This window comes from Uranotaenia lowii, chromosome 3 (assembly GCF_029784155.1).
Source record: "Uranotaenia lowii strain MFRU-FL chromosome 3, ASM2978415v1, whole genome shotgun sequence".
NCBI classification, from domain to species: domain Eukaryota; kingdom Metazoa; phylum Arthropoda; class Insecta; order Diptera; family Culicidae; genus Uranotaenia; species Uranotaenia lowii.
Genome location: NC_073693.1, coordinates 279,809,560 through 279,830,286, shown reverse-complemented (window position 1 = coordinate 279,830,286; position 20,727 = coordinate 279,809,560). Strand labels below are relative to the sequence as shown.

The 20,727-nt window shown below is 35.4% G+C and overlaps 1 protein-coding gene across 7 annotated transcripts in view; it reads left to right on the top strand.

Moving 5' to 3' along the window:
- LOC129750921 (uncharacterized) overlaps positions 1 to 20,727 on the top strand; it is a 296,065-nt gene that overhangs the window by 179,875 nt on the left and 95,463 nt on the right. For 4 of the 7 annotated variants that reach the window (XM_055746118.1, XM_055746123.1, XM_055746116.1 and 1 more), the window contains 2 exons: positions 9,058 to 9,211; positions 18,506 to 19,413. In XM_055746118.1, the coding sequence (XP_055602093.1) occupies positions 19,346 to 19,413 (68 nt within the window). In that variant the 5' untranslated portion in view covers positions 9,058 to 9,211; positions 18,506 to 19,345. Of the gene's footprint in view, positions 1 to 9,057; positions 9,212 to 9,459; positions 9,478 to 18,505; positions 19,414 to 20,727 lie in introns of those variants that run through there. The other 3 variants (XM_055746119.1, XM_055746120.1, XM_055746121.1) reach the window with 2 other exon arrangements.

The window sequence follows — 20,727 nt, the reverse complement described above, 5'->3', positions numbered from 1 at the left end:
AACAAGTTTGTTGAAGACATCAAAGAGCCAAAACCTAGAATAGAGAAGTTAGAAATTTTATCTCACTTGTAGGGGGATTAATCATATAAAAAATATTTTTTTAAAGAGCTGATTTTATTAAAAACGAAGACACCAATAACCTAAAATGTGAACTAAAAAAGTTATAAGCAACGATCACGTTTTTCGCATTTTTGACCACTGTGCTGGACCAAATAATACAAATTAAGTTTCTTTGAGTTACTCAAAGAGTTTCATTTCATTTTGTAGAATATATTTTCACTTTTATGTTCATAATATTCGATTTATACTTCTAAGTAAGAATAGCACACTCGAGGCAAACGAAAAACTCTCCCCTACATATTTCCTTCAAATACCATATAGATTAAGGTTGCCAGAATTTGTTCAGTACGTATCCGGGCCGGACAAACCGGTCAATTTTTATATAAAAACCTAGCAAAATCCGGGCATTCGATTTTAAATTGACGACCAGAAATCTGGGCAATATCCGGGCAATTTTTTTCAAAACTCAAAATTTCTCAACAAAAATCAAGAAAAAATAATGAAAAACAATTTTCTTGATTCATCAAAACTTATCGATAGATTTTTAACCGTATTTTAGGCTTCCAAAAAACCTTTCATGATTATTTTTATAAAACTTTCTCAAAAAATTTAATTTTGGAGGTGTTTTTTGTTTTTTTTTTTGTTTACCTAATTTGCCAAATAAAGTGAACAAATCCGGGCAAAATCCGAGCATTTTTCAGTGAAACCCGGGCAACCGGGCCGGGTCGGACTGTTCTCAAATTTGGTAACAAATATCCGGGCAAACCCGGATAAAACCGGGCAACCTTAATATAGATACAGATGAAAAAAAACTGAAATAGAATTGGTTGAGAAGACGCTTGTTGATTACAATAATCCATCATCTTTTAAATTGAAACTAGCTTGATCTTGCCGCATAGAGCAATCATAATCAGATTAACCTTCTGTTGAACCATTTGTGCTCGTTTAATACGCATGAAATTATTTGTTTTTTTCTTCGACTTTAGTAATGCTAGTGATAAAGCGGTTCTCGATTTTTTTCATTGACTTTCAAGGGTTAACATCTAACTCTCCACAGAAGCCCAAGCATCAATCACAACGTAAACGTAAACTGACGTACAATGGCAATATATGTACATCGTTCATCATTCCAGTTCCAATTGTTGAACATATTTTTCCCACCCACAAACACTTCTTCAATCTGCCTCTTCACCTACCCACCGATTCATTTTTTAGATTCCCTCCCTCTTGAGCTCGCCCAGCATCACATATTCAATTCTCACCAGATTGCTCAAATCTCTAGTCAAATAAACTAGTCGGGGCAGCAGAAAGCAAACATTATGCCGATCGGGGCCAAGTGACATTACCTTGGTACATAGTAGTAATAAATAGTTGTCTTGTGGAACCGTTCGTGATAACTTCTGTTCGGGTCGGTCGATTTGGCAAAAAACGGAACCGAGAAGCATCTTTGCTTGATCTCCTGCTACTACTTCCGGGCGGCTGCTGGGACGATAAGGGATCCGGTCGTATTTGTTCTTCCGGAACGTGCATATGTAGTGAAGTATCCTTTTAGTTGCTGACTTCTTAGTAGGACAGCAACAGAAGTCAAGTGTCTCATTTTCTTCGGGACAATGTAGCGCCCACATATGCACACAAATGGTTGGCCCGAAGAATCAAAACGGTCAACAGACAGGCGATGGATAGTGTCTCTAACTTTCAACGGCAAACCCTTAAATGTGAGATAATTTCGTTTCGGGTACATATTTGCACAGAAGCACGTTGAGGAAATAACACAATCTCTGAAACAGAAGCTGGAAGTATTCTTGGGTGTGAAAGATGGCCGAAGAAAAGTGTAAGCTGGGAGTGTTCATTCTTCCGGGTATGCTACGCTGAATGGTAGTGTTTTGTGACACACTGACATGCCAGTCTCAGTGTGAAATAAGAGTGTCGAATTCGTTTTACGCTTCGTCGAACCGGTTTTGGTTGTTGCTATTCTTGTTGATGATTATAGTGATGACGAAAGGAGAAGCGAGGAGTAGCTGTAAGGTATGACGTTTTCTTCAGCTTGCAATTGTATCAAACTAGTGTTTCCGTTTTGTACTATCAGAGTCAATGTCCTTCAGTCCTTCAAAAATATTCTCAAAGAAAATGTCTGCGTGTAATATAAAATCTTTCATTTGAACGTTAAATGAAATTCATATTTATTAATTTGCTTCATTTTTTCAATCTTTCAACCGTTTTCGAAAATTTTAATTCGAGTTTGTTATGCGTAGAATTCATGCGCGGTCCTATGGGGTGGGGTGATAGGGGTGTGATCACAAAATCGGCAAAAATCGTTACAAATGCTTGAATGTCTATGGAAACTTAAAACTTTTCCCAGTAGATGTGCTTTGAAAATTTGTCTACTCCGTGGGAGTGTTTATACAGCGAAAAGGTTTATTTATCACTTAAACGCTTAAGATTGAAAAAAAGTCGGTCCACCAAACTCAAGCAGTTGTAGCTTGCAATTTCCTGGACCGAAATAGCTTTTTTGAGTTACTTAAAGTGTTGACTTTTAATTTTCAGACCATTTATCTACTATACATTTGAGCTAGTTAATGAAATGCAGTGAATTTTTTTTTAATTGTTGCTAATTTCCTTCATATGCATATATAAATTTACATGAGCAAATGGTTATACCTTGTGTAATTGCTGCAAATTCTGAGCTTCGAAATTCTTCATTTTGTTAGGAATGACAAATTTGAAAAAGTCAAAATTGGGGGTGAATATAGATATAGCACTGATTTTTTTGAAATACTTTTTTAGCTGATGTCATAAATTTATTGCCTTCGCCTTGCAGTTTCTTTTTAATTTGATAGAAAAAAAAAAACAAATAAAATCTTAAATTTTATATGTAGGTACGGAAAAGCTATTTTCTTTAATTTTCAGAAGTGTTTACCATGTATGACTAATGGCTTAACAGATATTGGTCGTTCTTAGAAGTGAATAAAGACCTTTGGCCTTCAAATGTTAAATTGCTTTTATATTAAGAAAATAAAATTGTAGTCAAGTTCTTCACTGGATTGATCAGTTTTTCAGTAGGTACTTAAGAAACGCATGACTTCAATTGGCGGTCTTATTTTCTAACCGTTCTTTTTAACATACTCACTAATATTTCACAAAATAAATTCAGTCGTAATATTCGAAAAGTGTCGATGCTGCATGCAATTCATTTTTTATCTATGTTTCGGGCAACTGAGAGTTTAGGATACAGGTTTTTAAATATTTTCAAAATCGAAGAAAAATCATGAATTCTGAATCAGGACAAAATATTCTTGTTGAGAATAACCGGGTCTGTTTCGAATCCTCTGGAGCCAAACATTTTGCAGATCGGCCGTGCAGAACCAAAACACGGTTTGTTTTGGTTCTCCACTCTTTTTGTGTTCACTTCGCAATCGAAAAAAAATAGATCAATGATTGCTGATGACAGGTGATAATGATGAAGGCGGTACAAATGTTTACATCATCACACGGTTAAGCGAGGCAACACAAATTGGGTTCGTGGTAACACAATAGCGTTGCCAGATATCCTGGGCAAAAGTATCAAAGAACTCATTTGGGTAATAAGCACCCCTTAGTTAGGGAATATGCGAAATGGAAAGCAACAAATAGCTATCGCTAATGTAATGGGTAGTTGTTTATAGACTTAACAAACAAACCTGGAACCTATTCCACCACTGAAACCTACTTTTTCAACAATTGTAATAAAACTTTACTCAAAGAATGGAAGCTTATACGCATCTAAACTTTAAGTATAAATTAGAAGTTCGAATTGTGTTTTTTTTTCTCGTGTTGGTTACAGTATGTTTATTGAAAACTTTGAAACTTCACAAAGTCATATCAGATGTCTAAAGAGTAGAGCTAAACTCACTCACAAATCTAATGCAGCCGTATTTTTACTAGGCTTCTTCGATCCTCTTGATGTTTGCTCACTTTTTCTCATTGCTCATTGCTTGTCAAACGCCTGGGAGAAATATGCTTTCTCACACTTAAAGCGATCAAGTAGCCCACGTTTTCAAAAACGCAGTCACCTAATTTCATTCTCGCACGAAGAAATGTTCATCAGCTTCTCAATTGCTGGCTGAGAAATCAACGACCGAAAGGAGTTGTGATGCCTCGGTTGTGGTTTATTTCAGCACTAGCTGAATTTTACTTTCGGCCTGTCAAATTCTTTAATTTATGATTGTCAGAGTTCTCAATGTCGGAATCAAAAATATATTTTTTTTCAAACTCCAAGGCCCCCGAAATGTCTGAAATTTCCAAAAGTTTCAAACTTTTCTACCTCTGCATGCCAGAGTTATTGAACGTCTCCAGCATTAAAGCAGGTTGACAAATGCTGGGGCCAATGTTCCATAATTCCAGGTAAAAAGAGGACGGTTCAATCACATTTTAAAGCTGTCCACGTGATTTGGTGAAACGGACCAATTTCATATGCGATATGCATTTTTTTTTCTTTAGAGCGATGAGAATAGCGAAACTATGCCCTTGCTTTTACTGAGCAATTCATTTCACTGATCACACGTAGCGCTGATGAGGTGTTTTCAGAGTCACACACCAACAGTGCTCTGACAGTAGAAGAGTGATCATTCGTTAGAGAAAAATTTTCTCACCACTCACTCAGCAGCAGATGAAGAAATGCTCATTAAAAAAGGACTCACAATTATTCGGAGCGAAAAAGTTCACTGTCTCTTTTTGGTCAATATGAGCAAATCCTGGACATCACTGCTTATGTTTTTTTTAAATACTCAATATCACATTCAAAAAGGTTTTGATAAATTACACAGGACCACTAGCCACTAAATTGACATTCTTTCGAAGTGCAAATAATTAAAAGCTAATTTTGACATATTTGGGTGCCCTGAATCTAAATATGCTATTTTCCAATCAGCTTTTGTTATTGAAATAACTTTTGAAAATAGGTTAAACTCATTTAAGAAATTCTTGCACTGTTTTGAAAAAAAAAATTAAAACAAAAACATAACATTTTAAAATAAAACTTTTCAATCAATTATTAGCTTTGCTCAAGACATACTCATTTTGAAATTTCAGTTCTGTGAAGAAGAATAGAAGTTTTCTATAAATTTGCTTTTCCCCGTATAACGCTTTTATAAAGAAGTTTCAAAACAAATTGAATTTAAGGTTTTTAGAATTGATTTTTTAAGCGAAACCCAATCGTTCTGTAGGTTTCAACAAATTTAATAAGGGAAATCAAGTTTTTTTTATGTTTCTGCAGTAATGTTAGAAATACTTCTATGATACCTTTCCAAATTTGTAAAAACTGTAGAATTTTACTTTTTTAGATCATCATCAGCAAAATATTATTCCTCCATTGAATGAAGTATTATAAACATATTCAGAATCAGATTATTTTTCTAAAATTTATGAATTAATCAATTGTCAATGATTGATTTGACTTCAAACTTTCACACTTTAAAACTGATAATCTTTATATCATCAAAACTAAAGGTGGTAGACCAAATTTGACAAAAGATACCAACTCAATCATTAAAACATTGACGTTTGACGTGTTTATTGAAAAAAAACCTTCTTAAGTGTTTAAAAAATTATCTTTTCCATTTTCCTATCGTGTTCTTATTTTCAGATAAATTCATCGAATTTTAAAGTGCAGATTTTTTTAAATAAAATATCAAAGTTTTAAAGTCAAACTTTTTAAACTTTTTAAAGTATTTTTGATAAGTTTTTCTTTGTTTCTCAGTTCTGCATTTTTATGTTCCGAAAACATAAGCCTTTGAATTTTAATTTCAAATTAAACAAATCAAAGTTTCTACCTTCTGTACTTTTCAGGTCCCAATATTTTAATCAAAAGTGACAAAATCTTCAGATCTTGAAATATCAATCTTTAAAATCTGTGATTGATAATATAAAAACTTTTCATTTATTTTAAGCATATTAAATTATGTTTTTGAATCGATCATCATTTTTAAATTTATCTTTAAAAGGTTTAAAATATGATTCGAAATAGTAACTTTTAAGTTAAAATTGAATGTGCAAAGTTAACTCAAAATACTACAGTGGAATTTGGCAATCGACCCTTCAATTGAAAATGGAATAAAGAAATATAACTTAAGATGAATATTTCATAACAATTATTATCATTTTTCAAACAAATTTTAATCATGAAAAATTTTAGACCTGATTTGAAATTCGAAAACTAGTCTGCTTAGAATTTATTTTGAAGCAAATTTCTAATTCAGAATAAGAAACCTGTTTGAAAAAAAACAATGACTTACCAGAAATAAAGGGTGATCGGTCAAAATTTGGTCAAGGGAAAACACCAGTAAATAGGTAAAATTGTTTATTTAAAAAATCAAATTAAATTTCTTTTTCAAGTTTAATTAGTACAAAATTCAGGAAAAATATTCAGTTAGGCTTCCGCTTTTCCAAATCCGAATTGCCGGGCCTTACGCTTAACCCCTGCCATCAGATTTTGGTTGACAGTCCCGGAAGCTATGAATATGCTGCTTTTCAAGCCACAGGTACAGATGGCTTGCCAAACCAGATTTTTCTTGGTGAACTTTGACAGTTTCATGTGCTTGAAAATATCTGCTACCTTTCCCCTTCCTTTTGCCGTATAAAACTCCTGTCCCGAAAGCGGCCTTGACGTAGGTTTCGTCGTCCATTACCACGCAGTCAAACTTCGTCAGCATCGTCGTGTACAGCCTCCGGGATCGCGCTTTGGCCGTCGAATTTTGTTTATCATCGCGATTTGGAGTCACTACCTACTTGTAAGTCGATAGTCCGGCTCGTTTTTTGGCTCGATGCACGGTTGTAGACGATACACCCAGCTTATTTGCGGCATATCGGAGAGAGAGGTTAGGATTTCGCTTGAAACTAACGGCAATTCTCTTTGTCGTCTCAGCGGCTTCCGGTTTTCGATTTCCACCCCCCGATCCAGACTTGCTGGCTGTCGACAAACGTTTCCCAAACACTTTAATTACATTTGTAACGGTTGATTAGGCAACTTTTAGCTATTTTGTCAGCTTTGCGAGCGAGTAGCTCGGATTTTCGCGATGCACGAGCAAAATTTTGATACGCTGCTCTTCTTCCTTGGACGGCATTTTGACAACTGAAGGGTGAATTCCAAAATAAAAATAGGAGCAACATTCTACACACACACACCTTCAAAATGAGAAGTGTTCAGGTTTTTTAAATGCAAAATTGAAAGAAATACGTCAAGTTGATATTGACCAAATTTTGACCGTATCACCCTTTAGCATTCATTCGAAACTTCCATTATGATTTGTTTTGAAAATTTTGTTTTAATTTATCAGTAGAGTTTTTAATTTCAGAGTTTGTGTGATAATCATGAGTAAGAAAATGGTGTTAGAAATCAATTTCCTAGTTTATTGTGTATTTTGGTATTATTATTTTCAGCCTTATTTGAATTTAGAACACCCCACCACACAGTTTTAAGGAATTCTATAAATATGTTAAAATTGATGCCTCCGTTCCGTCAATGCTTTGCCAGTCCTAACATTCTAATACTACTGTAATGTACTTTGACTTCGCTTCGACTTCTTCTGCTTCTTATATGTCTTAAGACTCAATCATACCTTGACACGATGGATGGTGCTGAGAGGGGATCCCACTTTTTGGCCACACCCCAAACTGGGCAGTTCTCTTGCTGGCGTAAGCACGCATGACTTTCTGGTCCAAAGTTTTGGCCACCGAACCCGGTTTCCGCCTAGATTATTTTTTGTCCACGAAGATCTCCATACTTTCGCCAACTGACTCAGCGAAAAGTACACCATTCCAACACGACTTTTTTGCGCTCTTCCGGGAAAATGCTTCTCATTTTCATGAAAATTATGGAAGACTGGAGCTCACGATACACAAAGTTTTAAGTGAATCGCAGCAGGAAACAGCAGGAAACAGCTGTTTAAACGCCATACAAAATGAGCAGGGTTGTATCAAAATCGTGCTTAGATGTAATTCAACACCCTATAGTAACATTTAACTTTAAATTGAAAATCGTAGCTGTTTAGCCAGCGCTATTAGGCCTGAAGTCTATGTTATTCATTTAAAATTCATAATTTTTATCACCTCCTTTATTTTAAGTAATGTTTGAGTCAAAAGTAGCAGGAATGATTGAAAGAGTTTGATGTAGAATAGAACATTTAGAGCAGCGTATAAGACCGGAACAATTTTCAAATCCTTCTTTTGCCACTTGGAGTTGGAACATCGCGAGGGGGGGGTAATAAATTGGAATAAATTGCACGAAAGCTTGAATGCAACAGAATTGCATACACAAAACCTATAAATCAAGTAATTTTTTTTCGAAAAAATCAATAAAATCAAGAAGGCAAAAAGTGAAATCCTCCCTTCGGGTTTGACAAATGAAGAAATTGATATTTGTTCCAGTATAATATGCGTAAATAAAATTTCAAGCTTCACAGTTTGTTCCACACTGCTGGGACTTGATACTAGTGGATAATTTTTGGCATGGAGTCCCATTTTATTACACTTTTAGGCAGATACAAAGAGTAATTTCATATTACTACTTCAGTTATGGATTTAATGATAGAATTGAATCAAATTTGAGTATAAAGTTAAAATATAAATGTTGAGGGTTTTACTATCAGAGTGAAGACTATCAAAATATTTTTTTTATAAAAGTCCGTAGTGCGTAAGAGAGTATATGTAGATTGTATTCTATTAAACAGAACATTAATTTTCTTGAAAGTAAAATTATTAACCACGATTACAGCAATATGAACAACTAAAGACATATGTTCAGGATTCTGCAAACAGAGTCTCAAGATGAGTTTCCTAAAAACTAAAATAACCATAAAATTTTTGGATTTGTGTCAGCTGTACTCCATACGCTCTTACTAAAACAAAAACATTAGAAAACGCATCGCTTTCGAGTGCAAACCATTAATTTTTCCACGCATCAATTGTCCCATTCGAGAAGAAAAAAAAGTAACATCCTCCCCTTTCTTTGTGTTCTATTTTCAGACAAGCGTTGAATGAAATTCCACCATCGAAATGTGACAACAAGTTGTAAGCTAGCTCCAAAATACTGTGAACAATTGGAACCAGCGGCAAAAAACAGCAGAAATAGCGAGAGACACGACAAAACACGGCCATGTTCTGATTCGACTAGAAACATGTAGGTTTCTGCGGCTCATGGAGAGGGTGAACAGTGGAAAAAAAACCTAGAGCGAGAAAAAAATGTTACAAGTTGCGCACACTGTGTGCATTATTCATGTGAAAAGCAACCAAGCAGTGTCTCCGCCGGATTTCATTGAAATTTTCAAACCACTCGCAGCCAGAATCCGCGTTGTTATTGAATGGAGAAAAAATCGGGATGGAAAGGAAGATGGGGAAAACGATGGGGGTGGTGCGATGAATAGATAAAGATGGTTGAATTGAGTGGTAAATTCTATGACGCGAGCGATACATTTGAATGGCTCTATTTTGTGTGACTGTTCGCGGAAAATCGTACCACGAGTTGGCTGCGGGGTCAAAGGAATAAATTCACTAACCTGACATAAAAGACTTTACCTATTGAATGTTTCAGTAGATGAGTTTAGAAATATGGGATCATCATTCCTATTGGGTTGAAAATAGTTGAATCTTGAAACAACTCATTTAAGACTAATTAGTTTACTGTCTAGACTAAAATGTCAAAATTACCGGTCTGTTTAAAATAAATGATTTCTTTCTCTAATTTAATTCCAAAATGATCAAATCTTTTTATACTAGTGCCGTAAAAATGAGGTTTCAACCCTCTATTTCTCAAAAACCACTAGACTAAATGTTACAAACTTAGTCTCTTTGAGTTACCAAAAATGTTGTGTTTATTTTTTAACGAGTAAAGTGTCATTGACGAGTTCATAACATTTTAAGTTGTGCCTATGTTTAGAACAACCATGGCGAGCGAAAAAACGAGATAAGGTTCACCGGGGTAAGTGTGGACGATGGCTCCACAAACAATACTGATCACTATTTTTTCAGGCTTCAATGCGGAATGTTCAATTTACTTGTAATCTATCCAAAAACGGTGAAAAAGGTACCATTCCGTCAATAACGAATGTTTTCAGCGACTTTTTGGGAATTTATATTTTTAACTACGACGGAGTTGATGTGCATCTTTTTCAATTACAAATTTCTCGTAAACTAGCTGGCCCTTGACAAAAAATTCTACATTGAAACAATCCTTACATTTGAAACAACCAATTAGAATGATAAATGGCGGTTAAAAATGGAGAAAAAAAAATTTATTTACAAAAAACTAAAATTTTGTCTCCAAGCCCTACCTGGGTTACAGACTAGACTTAATGCTTACCTATTTCTTAAATTTTCTGTCCTTTATCCAGTACAATTTAGCTATATTTAGCATTCGGATCATGAAAAGTTGGGTCAAGTACTTGTTTGTTCTAGAAAAAGTATATATTTTCAATTAAATCGGATCTCGTGTGTTGCAACATAAATTGCACACAATAATCGTTGAAAAATGCCTTACTAAGGGCACCTTGAACTTTTTTTAAAATTTTTGGACGGTTCGAGCAATAAAGTATGGTATTCAACCAAGAAAATACAAATTTGTTGAAAATTTCCTGGGAAATCAAAACAAAAATCTACCGTCCACACTTACCACATAAAGCGGGGTAAGTAAAGACACCAGCAGTCCATAACAACTAACATGTTAACTTTTCTTGCTTTGCTTCTATCAAGCTCATCTCTTCAGCGTTTGTAAAAAAAACATGTTCTACATAACATTAAACGTAATTTTACTAAAATTGATCCACTGCTGATTTTTTAATGATTTTTTAATTTTAAACTTTACGAAAAACCGTCCACACTTACCCCGGTGTACCTTATCTCGTATATGATCCGCAAGGTGTTGAAATATGTATTTAACCCGCCAGAACCAAACCTCGCCCTTAAACTGAAAGACATTGACGAAAGCGAAAGTCAACACAATGAAAAAAAATGCCTAAACTAATATATTCATGCAACAAGTTTCACATAGTAGATCTTTTCAGCACGAGTCGGATTGATTACTAAATCTTAAATTGAATTGCAAATTTAATTTAATGATAAGAAGCACCGGTATTAAATATTTTTTACTATTCTTAATTTCTTTTAGAAATACTCACCTTTTGTTGTAACGACCCTCGGAATAAAATATCACTTTTAATTATAATTCAGTAGTCTGCACTTTAAATTATTAGAATTATTAGAATTTTTATTCTGGATTATGAAATCAATTCATGTCAATAATGATTTTTATTTAATTATTTCTAGAATAAAATTTTAAGTTCGGATTTAAAATAAGATCATCTTCAAACTATAGTATTAAATTTCCAAAAAATTACACGACCCAAACTCATATAAATGGCCAGATTAAAAAAAAAATATTGGTAATCGTTGGTCCACCGATGGCATGGGTTCGATTCCCATCTCGATACTGGATGTAAAATGTTAATCTTAAGTTGTCAATAGTTATTCAGTCTGTAAAGTCTTAATTGGCTAAGACGGTGTATGTTATTTTTAAACCTTTCCAGATTGTTTTACACGGACTTGCATGGATGTTTTAAACGCCATTTGTGAAATGTCCGATACAGCCCGTTGCCCTCATTTTGCTGAAATAAGGCTGGATTTATTAACTTTTTTGCTAAAACTAATCAAAAATGCTCGAATTGAGTATTTTTAAGTCCAAAACGAAGTATGTATTTTGATAAAGTTTTATCAAAAAAAAATGAGCGATTTTTGGAACCAAACACAAAATTCAAAACCATTTATACATACAGTGAGCGAAACAAGGGCCCTTATTCTGCGCCGCGCGTGACGTGATGATAATCGAGTCACCCAAGTCACTTTATTCCAGTTGTCGGTTTAGGTGAGGAACGTCACTTCGGATGAACTTTGTGAGTTCTTACCCTACTCTCGTAGTCACCGTGGGTGAGAATCGTCGCATTCGGGTGACGATTTTAGGTGACAATTGTCGGTACCTTTTCAGGTGGTGACGAGTTAGAACTTTAATTAAAAATTTGTGTAAAGCGGAATAATGAGTATGATAGTTTTGGGAATAATTAAACAACTTTTCTAGCATTTTTTAAATGTTTTAAACATTTCCATCGAAAATTTGATTTGTCTTAGAAAGCACAATAATAGAAAATTAGGTCGAAAACTTTAAAAATTTTCGGATTATTTTTACCTCTGGTTTTTTTGTTGACGGAGAGCCTTGCGGACATGTTTGGTTGTTTTCGTTCCTCTGCCATCGAAAAATTGAAATAATCCATCTAAGCCGTCAGCGGAATTCCTCTTATAGAACGCCAAACATAAACACCCTTTGACTGGCTCGAATCGGACATCCATCCTTTCCGTATTTAGCCGAATTGCCGTTGGCTTCATATTAATCTGGAACCTTCGATTTTTGATCAACAGCTCTCTTCGAACGCACAAATATCGATGGTACGTCCAATAATTTTTCAACTAACAGAAATCCTGGTGATTGGTACCATCAGGATCTGGCTTCCACTGTTCTGGTATGTCGGGGCAGCAGTTGTCGATTCCCGAAAATTAGGTTACATCAGCTTTGTCACAAACCTCACAATGTTTGCTTAACGAGGACCAATCGATCGCGACTATTTTCGCACCGAAATTTCAACTAACTTTTCTTTAAGTTTCTTCCGAAATTTAGAATCGTGGTCGAAATCAAAACAAACCAAGAAAATTTTTCCGATTTGACAGATGTGTTCATTGGGTCACTCACCTAGAATGAACCACTGTCACTTTACCCGCATCGACTTCGGGAATAAGGTGACAAATCTCACGGTGACTTCGAGGTGAGGTGACAATCATCACGTCACGCGCCGCAGCATAAGGGCCAAGAATAGTACCACTATGTGCTATTTTGCTTGTTAAAATATAAATGATTGAAAATCTTCAAAACTTTATTCAACAATTTATTACAAATTGATCAAAGGGAAAAAAAGCATTTTTTTTTTGATGAAGCAATTGGCGTAGAGGACCAAAAATATGAAAAAAGTGTAAAATAAGAATATTTCTCAAAATTTACTGTGTAAATTGGAATAATAATGCTCCAACGACCTATTTGAATAGATAACTACATTTTATGGGGATTTCTAGTATTCCAAGGATTTTAAAGGGGTTTTAAAGAGATTTTCCTCTAGCCCGAAGGAATTTGACGTTTGAGCTATAATACTTCATCAAACTGCTTAATTTCTTCGTGAACATTAGGTAAAATAACAAAACAAAAGCTCTGAGTTAATTTTGAATTAGAAAAAAAAACAGTTTGGAATTCATTGACTTCATTGACTCAGTTAACCATACTTTTTCAGGTTCAAGTCGTAGATAGCAGCACTGTCTCAATACTGATTTTCCGGATATATTTTGACCCATATTCATCGTTTTGAGGAACTTTTCCAACACAGTTTTGTTGGAGGAGGTGAGCTGAGAAAAGCTTTTCTGGATTTGCAAAGAATCACCAGCTCAAGAATTTACCACTATCGAACTATCTGCTCTTCTTCACTTCCGATTCAATTGCAATTCATATTAATAATACTACTAGCCGCCTGGTTCCTCAAGCTCCATCGAAAAGTACAAAATTATGCTGATTATCGGTCCGAAAATGTGTCTTAATTTTGTTTAACTGCAAGATAGTGCTGCAATCTAGGACTTAAAACCAGGACTTAAAACTATTCGCTGATTAGTCCGCTACATTTTTGTTAGTATATTTGTTTTTTTTTTAACTTAATATGGGAGAACTTACTGATAAACAAACCCCCACCTCGTGGAAAAAAACATTCATCAGCAACTTGGTATGTAAGAGTTTTTGGGACCGGGGATGTTTTCTAAATTACCTTCAAACCGCTCCGACTTGAAGGAGTGGGGCTCCCATGCAAAATTAATAAAAATATGACACAATTCGAACATTTTTTGGAAACTACTGAACCGATCAACGTGAAATTTGATGTGTAGCTGTTTTCAAGATCAGGAATGGTTTCTAGAACATTTTAAAACCCCATCTAACTTAAAAAAGGGAGGGTCCTATACAAAACTAACATAAATTTGACACAATTCGAACAATTTTCAGAAACTACAGAACCGATCATCGTAGAAATTGTCGTGTAGCCGTTTTCAAGACCGGATATGGTTTTTATAATAGTACCAAACCTCTCCGAATGCAATAAAGGGCCTCCCATACAAATTTAACAAAAACTTGACATTTTTTTTTACAATCCTCGAAGGATGTTTGTTTAAAAATGATGAACATAAGCGTTTTGTCAAAATGAGATTTTTTTATGAATTGACAAATAAATTTTCACAAAATTAGATTTAATATGTTGCTTTGAGAGACGCATCATCTTTAAATGAATTAAGGCTCTCATATTCAAGATATGTAACATACATATTACAGACCCCGTTCAATTTTGGCAACAAGTGCCAAAATCGAACGGTTTCAGAGCGCTGATGTGGTCTAGTGGATAGGCTGGCGCGAGTCTGGTAACCCAGGCGTACTGGGTTCGATTCTCGGTAACGGCAAGAAAACTTTTGGGTTCGAATCCTATAAGTTGCCGACAGATAAGATGTGTTTCATTGTATAAATAATCATATGTTTCAGAGGGAATGCATCTGGGGTTAATCTGAAGAGACTATTGCAAGCGGAGTGGATTGCCAACCATTGTAGTTCTCTGAAGGTGATTTCTTCTCTCGACGAACCATCGGCCGTGGAAGCCTGAAAAGTAATTCGAAGGCCCAAGCCACACAGACAAAGGCTGGACCTTGCTACCGATGGGGGAACCATACATACATGTGAAAAAATCGAACGGTTTTCAAAAATAACATTACCTTTTAGTTTTCGCTATAACAGGATTATTATTATTTAGACAAACACCATAAATACAATTTTAGGTTCTGAATTTTAGGTTCTGACAAACACCATAAATACAATTTTATGTTCTGAAATTCTGGCAAAATTTAACAAAAAAAAAACAAAAGTTTTTTTATTTAATTTAAAAAATACTCAAAATGACAAAAGATAAAAATTTAAAAAAAATAAATAAATAAATAAAATTAAACAAAAGAATAAAAATGACCAAAAACCACTAAATAATGACGAAGATTCACAAAAACAGCGAATATGACACAAATATTATAAACATAACAGGAATAGTGCAAAATGCATCAAACACATGAGAAAATCAATTAAAAATGGTCGGAGATTGACTTAAAATACCGATAAGTATTATAAAAACAGTTATTTTGTGATAATTTGAGAAAAAAAATCGATAAAAACCGTTTGATTTTGACAACAATCGATTTTGGCAACATTCAATTTTGGCAACACAAAATGTTCAGGCATGTTGCCAAAAATCGAACGGGGTCTGTATTAACAAATTCAACGAAACATTGGACTATGATAACAGTAAGATGTTTTCATAAAGTTTGGCGATTTTTTTGATTATATATCTACAAATTTGTCTGTATCTAAATACTCCTACCGTTTCAAGAAGGGGCGTTTTTTTTTTATTTTAAGAGTTTATTTATTGTATTGAAAATCCCTCCTTTTTTTCTAAAGAGTTGCTCCTTCAACCTTCAAACCTTTGAGTTACGTCGAAACTCAATACAATCTAGAAGCTCAAATACCATGAGAAACAGTTTGCATTTGATTAAATATTGGTAAAATGTAATGAAAAAGAAGTTTACTGTAATTATAAAAATCGCAACGAATTGAAAGGTTTTCCATGGAAGGGGTAGCAAATCACACCGGGCCAGCTAGTCTTAGATGATAAATTTCATTTTCATAACTTTAATATAATTTTATTAAATTCAATACATAAATTTAAAGTAGAAAAGCAAATGCGCAAACTTCATTCAAAGAAACAGCAATTTAACGTACCTATTAAATAAAAATACAAAATACCAAGTAAAAAATAAAGTAAGGTTATAAAAAATATGCATTTGTTAAATGCTCACTAATTAGCGCTGATGTGGTCTAGTGGATAGGCTGGCGCGAGTCTGGTAATTCAAGGCGTACTGGGTTCGATTCCCGGTATCGGCATGAAAATCTTTTGGGTTCGAATCCCATAAGTTGCCGACAAGTAAGATGTGTTTAATTGTATAAAAATTATATATTTCAGAGGGAATGCATCTGAGGTTAATCTGAAGAGACTATTGCAATAGACTGAGTCGATTTGGGGTCATTTTTGAATTTCTCAAACCCTGGGGTCTAAAAAGCTTCGTTTTGGTCCAAAACTCATCCATGATTTTTTGCATAATTTTTAAGTAACGTTTACATGAGTAAATTTGAAATTTTAGATTTGTATGGAAAAATTTAATATTTTGTACTGAAAAATCAACATCATTTTTTATTCTTCTGTGGAACCGAGCCAGCTGACAATTTTTGTGCCAATTTATTAAATTCCGAAAGCAAATTTTCCGCTGATTATTTTCGTAGAAGACCGTAACTTCGTATCTTATTAGGCAAAAAAGTTATTAGCTGTTTAACAGAGGTATGTCTTTTTGCATTGATAAATAATAAATTCAATTGACATCACTCCTTGAGTCTCGCGAAGTATAGCATGAAAAGTAGCCATGCAATACCTCGCCAGGCACCCAGCAGGGATGTCAATTGAATTTATTGTTTATCAATGCGAAAAGACATACCTCTGCTAAGCAGCTAATAACTTTTTTGCCTAATAAGATACGAAGTTACGGTCTTCTACGAAAATGTTCAGCGGAAAATTTCCTTTCGGAATTTAATAAATTGGCACAAAAATTGTCAGCTGGCTCGGTTCCACAGAAGAATAAAAAATGATGTTGATTTTTCAGTACAAAATATTAAATTTTTCCATACAAATCTAAAAGTTCAAATTTACTCATGTAAACGTTACTTAAAAATTATGCAAAAAATCATGGATGAGTTTTGGACCAAAACGAAGCTTTTTAGACCCCAGGGTTTGAGAAATTCAAAAATGACCCCAAATCGACTCAGTCTACTATTGCAAGCGGAGTGGAATGCCAACCATTGTAGGTTTCTGAAGGTTTGATGCCTTCCCTCGACGAACCATCGGCCGTGGAAGCCTGAGAAGTAATTCGAAGGCCAAGCCACACAGACATAGGCTGGATCTTGCTACCGATGGGGGAACCATACATACATACATACATACATTTGTTAAATGCTCACTAATTCGATTTTGAAATTCATAATTCGAAAGACGAATTATCTCGCAGATTGGATACAAAATATATTAATTATGAATCAAAATCCTTATATAAGGTATCATGTATAATCTCTTTATAAAGAACGAACTTTGAAAAGAAACATTTAAATAGGTAACTTTGAAAATAAATTTATCGGCCTTAGCGGTGAAAAGTGATGTCCATTTTAGTAAGAACATCTTAAGATTATGAACTTTTATAGACGGGTAGAAAGTTAGAAGAAATGAAAGATGGTGACGGGTAAAATGGACATTTGCAGTATTTCAGAAATTACAATGTTTGGAAAATATCTTATGATGGGAATATGTTTTCCTAGATGTATTAACACTTTCGAGACCCTTTGTTGATTTGGTCTCATAATAGTAAACAAAACAAACAAACACATTCAGGCTGCACCATCCGATGTAATTTTCTCTACTCAGAAAATAGTCCATAACTCGCAACATTATCGGAAATTTCAAGCGTTTTCAACGATGGAATCTTTATTAGGCCTCTCATTGACCATCTGGAGGAAAACCATCGAATTTTGGTTGAGGGGCTTACGTAACAAACGTCTTGAAAAAAAAGTTGCTAGGTCGGGTAAGATGGACACTTCAAGGTCGGGTAAAACGGACACATAAGTTACTCCAGATATTTAAAGTTTTTTTATCGATTCGATCCTCCATATGCTTTCAGAGGACCTTGGCAAGTGCAATTGTCTTTTAAAAAAGTACTCAGTATTTCAAACAGGTCATAATAACGGCTAAAAGTTGATCTCTGGTGAAAACTTGCTTATTAAAAACGGATTACGAAAACCACACTGTTTTGCTTCCGGATAAGGATCAGTTGGTTCCAAGTAGGTATCCAATTATTTAAATACTTACCAAGTTTGAGTTACAGTTTGGAAAGGTTGTTATTGATTTTTGGGAGAGTGATCCTTTAAACAACGACAAAATAAAATTTAAAATAATTAATAAACTGATTCCAAGAGGAAATGTTCATAAATGTTCATAAATATCAGATCTATAGTTTCAATTAAATATTTAGCAAAAATGGTAACCTGGTTAAAATTTAACCCTTTCAGGCAGAAATTTTCAATCCAAGAGGAAGGCTAAATCCCTGCCTTCATCGCAATTCAGCATTCTCAGTGTTTGAATTAATAAATTCTCCTCTTTTAAATTCTCAATATTATGTTTAACTATGTAAATTTTTCCCATTTTTTTTTATCAAGTTTCCACCCATAAATCCCGGATCGTAAAGCGCGCCAAATAAACCATTCAGCACAAAATCAAACCAATGATCCGCATTAATGTGCTTCTCGTTTGACTGGGTTCTCCCGATGGGTGGGTGGTGACTCTCGACTGCATCCAACCGTCGAACCATTCAACAGTTCCGTTCCGTTAAAGTGTTAAATTGAAGGTACCCCACGAGATAAGAAAGCGAAGAAAAAAGTGGAAAAATGTGCATCCAGTGAAAATGAAAATTTCCCGGGCGAGATTCGTCATCGTCGAATGGAGGAAAATTGTGCACGCTCGATCCTTTTTTTTCTCTCATCCCGTCCCCGAAGTGTAATCATCGGTGCTGACAAAAATAGCTGCTAAAACAGCAGCAAAATCATCTGAAGTGAAAGTTTTGATGGTTATTGTGCTCCTCGCCGATAATACCGAGTAGTTTGCAGCACAAATAACAAGCAGCAGAACGTGCTGTTTTTGGAGCAACAATTTTCGCAGCAACACAGGTGTATTTGTGCTGAACAAATCAGATTGTCGATGTGAGTGTGCTTGCTGTATGTGCTGTATTGCTTTCGTCGTCATCGTCGTTGTTATCTGCTGAGCTATGCAAAAGGAATCTGTGGCGTTCGATAGCAGAAACAAACCGTAAGCTGTCGACTAGCAAATAGTAATAGTCGTCGGTGATAATCTCGTGGGACAAATCCATTTGTGTTAAGAGGTTGGCAAGGGGCATCTACATATAGGTGTGGATGCTGAGAAGCAGATAATACGGTAGATTAGTCGCCAGTTTCGAGTTTCGGGCTTATCGTTCCCGCTGCCATCGTCGGAAGGATTCTGCCATGCTGAAGGAAAAGGAGGATGATCAGGAGATTTGCAAAGCACCATCGCCAACCACCACCGAAGACAGGTGAGTGTTTTGGTTCATATTTTATCGTCATTATTCTTTCCTTGTCTAAATCTGTATTTTTAAGTGCACAATCAACTATTTCATTAAGAAACATTCAATAAGGTTCTTACTGGAAAATGTGAAAAGAGGTTTGTACTTCATAAGTTCAATGACGAAAAACAGTGAGGATAACTTTTCTAGAGATTTAAAAACATAGTTTCAACTATTAAAAAAATATTCAAATTCAAACCTCTATTTCCTCAAACATTCATCCCAACAGTGATGTTTGTGAAATTTGATATTTAAGCATATCGATATGTCATCCAAGCGCGACCGCATTGCGTATGTCTGAAAGAAACCAAATCATGCGTGAGCTTTCATTACGTCGTATGAAACAAAATGTAAACAAGGAGTGTTATTAATTTACTTACTTACTTAATGTTCCCGCGCCGATCCTCCGGTGCATAAGGCCGTGGTAAAAGACCTCCACTGTTGACGATCCGGAGCCAGCGTCTTCAACTGGTCCCAGTCAAGATTCTCGTCGACAGTTCGAATTTCAGCGACTTGACTTCGCCGCCACGAGTTTCTAGGTCTTCTTCGATGACCTTCTGGATTCCATTCAAGCGCCTCTCTGCAAATCTCGTTCTCATCTTTTCGCAGCGTGTGCCCAATCCATCTTTACTTACGTTCCCGAATCTCGATTTCTAGCGCCCTTTGGTGACAGCGGCGATGGAGTTTCATATTTGAGATCCAATTGCCAGGCCACCGCGCGGATGATACTCCGCGGGCAGCGATTCACAGAAACTTACAGTTTTCGCGTCGTCACCGCATATGTGCACCAAGTTTTACACCCGTACAACAATACGGATTTGACGTTTGAGTTGAAGATTCGGATTTTCGTTCATAGAGAGATCTGGTGTGATCGTCAGATGTTCCAAAGATTCACAAACGCAAATCGGGCCTTTCTGATCCGGGTTACGATGTCTTTTCTGGTACCACCATGGTGCACCATCAGGCGTTATCTGGCTACCAAAATACTGGAAGCACTGTACTTTCTTAACCTGTCACCCAGCTGTCACGAAAATGGAAGGATTTACTGTGTTGATTTCCATTGACTTGGTTTATCCGACATTGATTTTGAAACCTGCTGCCTTGGAGCTTTCGGTGAGGTCGTCGAGTTTGCATGCATGTCTTGTTGTCTCTGGGCGAGCAAAACAATATCGTCTGCCAGGTCAAGGTCGTTTAGCTGCTCCATTGTCGATCCAGTCAAGATCTCATCCATTACGATAAGGAAAAGCAGCGGTCAGGTCTCCATTCTTTGGTACCTTTACGAGG